A 7,824-nucleotide genomic window follows, 5' to 3' on the forward strand; every position below is an offset into this window, starting at 1 on the left:
TTCCCTCCCTTGCCGAGTGTGAGTTAGCACTTGCCCGTCGCGATTCCCTCCCTTGCCGAGTGTGAGTTAGCACTTGCCCGTCGCGATTCCCTCCCGTGCCGAGTGTGAGTTAGCACTTGCCCGTCGCTGGACCCCGGTATGTGCTAGGTATTTTGCATGTGCTTTCTGAATTTATAAGTATCTCAGTTTTATTGACAGTAAATTCAGTTCTATGTTGCATTAGAAACAAACAGTCCAATTTTAAATTTTTCATTTCATTCTTACATAGAATAGTGTATTTCCAATGTGGTTTTATAAAAACTCATCATAAAATACTTACATGTTTTTACACTGATATTCCTGTGTAACAGTGAGCATCTTGCTGTTGTCAGTACAAAGTTTTCCTGTATTATAACACCACCACAGAAGTCTTTTCCTTCGGCATTTGTTAACTTTACCTTTAAAAATCAAAACAGGCAATAAATAGCTGCTGACAGTTTGCGGGATTAGGGGCAGTAAAGTCTACTGGTTAGGGATATGGACTCCAAAGGCAGACAGCCGTATTTGAATCTTGCCCCAGCACCCAAATGGCTACAGGATTGTTATCGAATTGCTGACAATCTAAGCTTTTATTTGCTCAGGGATTAAATGGGGCCGGCACTTCCCCTTTCGGCCCAGGTGAGGTAACAGTGATCAGACTGACCTTCCCACCTGAAGCAAAACATGGACAAAATCTGTGGAATGATGGTTTTCAGGGACTGTAATCCCCAAGAAACAACCTGTCTCAGCTACGGTCCAGAATTTCCCTGGCACAGGGCAGGACGGGGCATCTCAGTTGGAGCCCTGCCAACTCCCTAAATTGAAGAGGGAAAGCTGAGAGCCCAGTGAGGCCACAGTGCCTGGAGTTTGCAGAACAGAGTCCTTCAGAGGAGAGGGCTTGGTAGAGAATGCTGGAGGATGGCCGCATGCCTAGCAGTTTTCAGCAGAGCAGTGGTGATCACATGTGCACATGGAGACTAATAATGGCCAGGAAAGAACCACTCAGGAGGGTGAGCAGGACCCGTGCTAGACACTCACGCAGGCTGGGAATAGCGATTCCACCAGCTGAGTTAAAACATCCCTGACTCGGGGGCATGGGGCAGGATGCACAGAGGGTTTCACTTCAGTACTCAGAGTAACTCTAGACTGAGCACTGCCCTGGCCCTACTGACAAATCTTAAGAGCAGTGTGCCAGAGGATGAAAGTATTTCCAACTTAACTGAGTCCCAGGACAATATCCAAGTGTATGTATAGAGCACAAAATATTCAGCACCTAACAAGATAAAATTCACAATGTCTGGAAACCCGTTACGGATCACCAGGCGTACAAACACACAGGAAAATGTGACCCATAATGAGAAGAAAAATCTCCCAAAACTGAGTCAGCACGGACAGATATTAGTAGACAAGGACAGTTAAACAGTGATTGTAACTATAGTCCAAATATTCAAAAACTTAAGTAGAGACAAAAATATGTAGTTTTAAAAGCCTAAATTAAGTTTTTGGATGACAGCTACAGCATATGAGGTTAAACATCCCCTGCCCAGGATGAATGGCAGATTAGACATTGCAAAAGAACAGATGGATGACCTTGACGGCGTCACAACAGAAGCTATCAGAAGTAAAACACGGAAAGAAAGGAGATCTTTGAAAAACGAACAGACCATCTCTGAGCTATGGAACTTCAAACAACTTAAGATACATGTAGTTAGATTCCCAAAAAAGAGCAGGGAGAAGGAGGAGAGAAAAAAAAATCTGAAAATAATGGGCCGGTCGGGCACGGTGGCTTGTGCCTGTAATCCCAGCACTTTAGGAGGCAGAGGTGGAAGGGTTGCTTGAGCCCAGGGGTTTGAGACCAGCCTGAGCAACATAGCAAGACCCCGTCTTTACATGAAATTTAAACACTAGCTGTGCGTGGTGGTGGTGCACACCTGCGGTCCCAGCTAAGGACTCACGCTACAGCGAGCGGATGTGGCGTCGGCGAAGGTGGAGTGGACTGTGACACGGTAAAGATGTCTTCTCCAAACTGGGAAGCAACCACCGACAAAGAACCGGAGATGGTAAACCAACAAAGGAGCGAAGACAGAATCCTAACAAGATACAGTTAATCTAACAGTAGGCAGAAAAAGGGGGAAAGAACAGATGAGAAAAAAAAATAGCAAGATGATAGTTTTAACCCTAAACATATCAGCAATTATAATAAATGCAAAATGGCCTAAATACCCCAATTAAAAGACAGAGAGATATAAATGAAAGCCAATTATATACTACATATAAAACAGGTACCTTATTTATTTTTTAAACATGTACTTTATAAAAATACAAATAGGTTAAAAGTAGAAGATTGGAAAAAGATAATGCTAACACTAATAATTAGAAAGCTAAAGTGGCTATATCAATATCAGACAAAGGGGATTTTAGAGCAAATAATATTATCAGGGATGCAAAAGGAGAAAACAAGTTATTTGAAGGATTAAATGAAATAAAGCATGTACCCACATAGTACGGGTGCTGGCTCTGGAAGTGTTAAGTGTTACGATTTTCAACAGTCTGATAAAATACAAAATGCTGAGCAAAGTGAAAAAGAGTTTTCAACTTTACCGTGGCATCATTCCTGGAACTCTTTATGTGTTTATGAGTAATAGCTGCCACTTGTTGAATACCTACCATAAGTCAAGAACATTCTCTGTAATCCTCACTGCAACTCTGGGGGTGAGATCCTCACTTTAAAGGGGATAAAACCAAGTTCGAGAGAAGGGGGCACTTATGCCATCAGTCTGCCAGACTTTTAGTAAAATTTCTTCCCTAGCATGTAAGAAACAAGGAAGTTCTAAAAATAATCTTCCACCCTATATCCTGCTAGGTCACTTAATTATTCTCCTTTTCAAAGTTTGTTTTAGGGAATTCCATATATTCAGTTAAATAACTTCAGAACAATGTATAATACTGGAGTAAAAATCTAATAGTATGTAGCCTGCCTAAGCCAATAATGTCCTATATCTTAAACACACCAGCTGTGTTTAGAGAATGCCACCTCCTCGGTTATATGGCTCTTAGCCTTGCTGGTATGAGTGCTACGGTTACAGACTAGAACCGCACCCTGTCTTCAGCTGGGTAAGCTGGGAAGCTGGAGACAGCCTGCAGGTGGTAGAGCCAGACCCTGTCACCACCTATGGAGGACCACTGCACTCTGGGCCTCCCAGGTACCCACCCTCAGTGCACTTATAGGGCAGACAGCGATAGGAAGAACTGTTTTAGAAAGCTTGGGGAGGAAAGGTGATAAAAGATTGAGAGGAAGTTTACGAAGCTGGTGATAGACCATTCCCGCTTCCATCCCCGCCTTCCATCACTCTGTCTGCTTTGCCTCCCTTCAGTCTCTTCCTTTCCACCCTGGAGCTGGGTGGCTTCAAGTCCTTGAGCTCCATCCTGTTCTCTCCCAGTCCACACGGCTGCCAGAGTGGGCTGGGCAGAGCTATCTTGTAAGAATCAGAGGAAACTGAAGCATGTCACACACAGAAACTTCAGGGGCTTGTTACTCACAGGCCCTCATGAAGGGGGCCCCTGAGGCTGTGCCATCCACACGGCGCCACACCCGGGTACAGATGTGGACATGAGGGCTGCACCTCAGTGTAAATTCACACCGGATTCCAAAGATTCAGTGTAAAGGAGAAAGGCAGATACCTCAATAATGTTTATATTCATTACACGGGGAACTAGTGACACATATTGGGTTAAATAAAATATATTATCAAAATTAATTTCACATGCTTTTACTTATTGTGGCTATTAGAAAATTTTAAATTATGTGGTTTACATTGCGTTTCTGTTGGACAAGGCTGTTTTGAAGGATATACTCAGGCAGAAGGAGATAATAGTGTTAGAGGTGTGAAAGGCAAGGAAAGTGGAAAATGAGGTAAGTAAATCAAAGCCAGTGTTGGTGGCATAAAACCATAATAAAAAAAATCGTAATATCCATTTTGTGAAGCTATACAGAAAGCAAGAAAAGAATAAAATACTGGCCAGACAGCAAATGGACCCAGAATGAGGTGCTGGGACTTAGCCTGAGGAGGGAGAAATAGCTGACTTTACATGTGCTGAATATGGATGTTTATGTGTCAAGAGTGACCATTAAATAAAGTGAAGATGAGGCCAGGCATGGAGGCTCATGCCTGTAATCCCAGCACTTTGGGAGACTGAGGCGGGTGGGTCACTTGAGGTCAGGCATTCGAGACCATCCTGTCCAATATGGCAAAACCCCGTCTCTACTAAAAATAAAAATCAGCCGAACGTGGTGGCGCATGCCTGTAATCCGAGCTACTCAGGAAGCTGAGGCAGGAGAAGCGCTTGAGCCCAGGAGGCGGAGGTTGCAGTGAGCCGGGACTGGACCACTGCACTTCAGGCTGGGTGACAGATCGAGACTCCATCTCAAAACAAAACAGAACAAACAAAAAAACTCCCCAAAAACAAGTGAATGGTTAAGTTCTAAATCAGCCAAGGAAGGGAAAAGGAGAAGAACAAAAGTGAATGCCAAACTAGAGAAATTTAGTGAACAAAATAACAAAGCTAGAATGCCAGCCAGGCCAGCAGCCGAGAGCAGAGTCAGTCCCTGAGCTGGTGCCCAAGCTGCCACTCAGCCGCTCTGTGACGACACCCAGGTCCCCAGGTTGGGGCAGCCCATCGCCTGAAGCGCTTCCCAGGCGTGCTGTGACTTCGAGATGCTTATGTTCTGAGGAAATGACATTGGTAACAGTTTGGAACTGCAGAGGAAAGGTCTTGGGGGCTGTAAATAATGCTATCCTTTAGTATTTGAGGCAAGCAATGAAGACAGCTGAAGTTATGAACTTGGCATTAGAAAACACTTTGAAGTGGGAATAGAGGTTAGTCAATGCAGTCAGTAGCCCATCGAAGTCAGGATGACTGATTCACTTAGTCGTTACATTTCTATTTAGGAAATGACAAGTAAGGTGAAAGTCGTGACAATAAATTGAGGCACGCGGAGAGCGCTCTGTTACCTGCCACGGGAGGTCCTGTAGATCCAGTGCACGCTTCTCGGAGGTCAGCACCCCACAGGCACACTGGTCTGCATTTGCGGCAGCGACATGAGAATAAAAATCAGCGCCTTCCCAGTGAATATCGGACTCTGTCTGTGGTGTTAACCATTGCATAATTCCGGCTATGGTACTAACCATTATAATCGTATCCTTAATGCTGATGAATGTGCAATAATTCACACAGACACGCAGACTGGAGTTAAGCCACCCCCTCACGGCGCTCATGGTTTAGCTCAGCGTGGTCCGAGCAAGCACGAGTGACAGAAACTGCACTTTCTAGCATTGCCATTGCTCCAGCATGGAGACGCGGACCACCTTCTGAGTCGTGGCAACTCCTTATCACAAATCTGTGGGCTTCACCCAATACTACAGAAGAAGGAAGGAGGATGTGGACAGGGTCACTGGCACTGGAAGCTGGAGGCTGCTGTGGTCTGAGCACTCACCGTGGGGAACGCACTGTTTGCGGTCCTCACCAAGCCTGTAGCCTTGAGCACAGCTGCACGTGTAGGATTCCTGTCCTGGAAGGCAGAAGTGTTGACACCCATCAGTCCGCTCCGGGTGACATTCATTTTTAGCTGAAAAGGAAAAAAAAAAAAAAGACCAGAAATGCTGGCTTGGCATTTGATTACAGCCTTGCACACAGAGTTCTGGTGTTTTGGTCCATGTGTCCTCATTCTCTTCAGACCGTTGCCCTTTGTGTCAGTGTTTGCCAGACTTCCGTATTTCAGGAATGTGCATGTAAAACAAAGACTCCATGAGTGAGGCTGGGCGCGGTGGCTCACATCTGTAATCCCAGCACTTTGGGAGGCCGAGGTGGGTGGATCGCGGGGTCAGAAGATGGACACCATCCTGGCTAACATGGTGAAATCCTGTCTACTAAAAATACAAAAAGGAGCCGGTCGTGGTGCCGGCCTCTGTCGTCCCAGCTACTCAGGGGGCTGAGGCAGGAGAATGGCGTGAACCCGGGAGGCAGAGCTTGCAGTGAGCTGAGATCGCACCGCTGCACTCCAGCCTGGGTGACAGAGCAAGACTCCGTCTCAAAAAAATAAATAAATAAAAATTTTAAAAAAGACTCCATGAGTGACGGCACTTCCATCTGTCCTTAGAAAATGTGGCCCTGGATGTATTTCCACGTGGACTGTAATCCACACACCTGTTTTCTCTGCTGGCTTGCACTGGCTGTTCCCTTCAATGTGCTGCTGTGAGGCGGGGTCGTGGGATGGGAGGGGTGAGTTAGACGTCAGTGCTGGCCGAGCAGCGGGGATGGGGGCTGTCCACCCAGAGGGCGGAGATTAAGAAAGGGGCAGGTGGGTGAAGGTCAAAGCCCCGTTTGGTGCGTGGCAAATTTGGGATGTCTGTGAAGGCACTAGCTGAGGCATGAAGGAGGCAGATGGAGCAGAAATCCGGATGTCGGAGGAGAGGGCTGGGCTGGAAGGAAGGTTTTTCCCCAGAGAAACGGGCTCCGAGTTGACCAGCGGTGCTGAGGATGGAGCACACTTGTTGCTGTAGTTGGCGATTACGGACACTGACATTTGGCGGATATTTAAGGATATTTGTTTATGTGCTTTTCGTCTTCCTGGTCTGCAGTCTCCTACTGGGGTAGGTCCAGCCCTGAGGACGCCTGTGTGTGACCCCCAGCCTGTGAGCAGATTGTGAATGGTTGAGGCGGGGGTGGGGAGGAGAGGGGGCCCATGCCATGAAAAGTATGGGGGACCTGTCTGGAAGGGGCAACTCAGAATTCTGCCAGCCCCACCGGGTGTGGTTTCCAGAGGAGAATCTGATTGGGATGAGAGGAATCCACTGGGGTGAGCCAAATTGTGGTTCACACAGGCACCTTCGTGTCTACACCCCAAGAGGGGCCCATTGGGACCCTGGCCGAGGATGTGAGGCCTGCCTGCCCAGGGAGGCCCTGGGGGAAGGGGACAGCCGGGGCCTCACCTAGCTCGCAGTTGCTGCCCTCATAGCCAGGGGAGCAGGTGCAGGTGTAGCCCCAGATGCTGTCCTGGCAAGATCCGTTGTGGAGGCAGGGCTGGGAGATGCACGGGGAGCCACCTGCAGGAGGAGGGTGGGGGTCAGGGTGGTGGTGACAGGAACGGGGACCTGAGCAGGAGGAGGGCGGGGGTGGTGACAGGAACGAGGACCTGAGCAGAAGGAGGGTGGGGGAGGCGGTAGGGATGGGGACCTGAGCAGGAGGAGGATTGGGGGAGGTGGCAGAGACGGGGACCTGAGCAGGAGGAGGCTGGGGGGCAGGGGATGGCAGGGACGGGGACTGAGCCCACTCGTGCTGCTCCCCATGCTGTCGTCTGGCCCCCAGGACACTCCCGCTCAGAACGTAGGTCCGGCTGCCGGTGCCTCCCGCTCTGCTGGGTACCCTTTCTTCGTCCGCATGTGGCCCCCTCTGTCCCGCCTCATCAGCCCTTCTCCGGCCTCCCAGGCCTCTCCCGCTTCCTTCTGTGCCCAGTTGTCTCCATGCTTGTCTGGTGGTGGCTGCAGCTCTTTGCTTACTCATTCCCAGGCCTCCCCCAGCCCTATGGGTCTCCATCTACGTCACTTCTGTCCCATGCTCTTCTGCAGTTGCCCACCTAGAACTCCTCCCTCGGGAGGAGTCCTGCAACCAAAGTCTCCATGGGGGCCATCACTTTCCAAAATTTGAGACAGGTTCTGACCCTGCTGCAGCATGAGGCTCCCCAGGAGCCAGGAGCCCAGGAGCCAGGAGCCAGGAGCCCAGGTGCCCAGGAGCCAGGAGCCAGGAGCC

At 48.7% G+C, this 7,824-nt stretch overlaps 1 protein-coding gene across 2 annotated transcripts in view; it reads right to left on the bottom strand.

Moving 5' to 3' along the window:
- The window catches only part of PROZ (protein Z, vitamin K-dependent plasma glycoprotein), a 14,589-nt gene that overhangs the window by 1,948 nt on the left and 4,817 nt on the right, over positions 1–7,824 (bottom strand). For both annotated transcript variants that reach the window (XM_011979434.1, XM_011979433.1), the window contains 4 exons: positions 7,008–7,121; positions 5,513–5,644; positions 5,031–5,098; positions 320–437 (listed from right to left, as the gene is read on the bottom strand). In XM_011979434.1, the coding sequence (XP_011834824.1) occupies positions 320–437; positions 5,031–5,098; positions 5,513–5,644; positions 7,008–7,121 (432 nt within the window). The remainder of the gene's footprint in view (positions 1–319; positions 438–5,030; positions 5,099–5,512; positions 5,645–7,007; positions 7,122–7,824) is intronic.

Source organism: Mandrillus leucophaeus, unplaced genomic scaffold (genome assembly GCF_000951045.1).
Source record: "Mandrillus leucophaeus isolate KB7577 unplaced genomic scaffold, Mleu.le_1.0 Scaffold201, whole genome shotgun sequence".
Classification (NCBI taxonomy): domain Eukaryota; kingdom Metazoa; phylum Chordata; class Mammalia; order Primates; family Cercopithecidae; genus Mandrillus; species Mandrillus leucophaeus.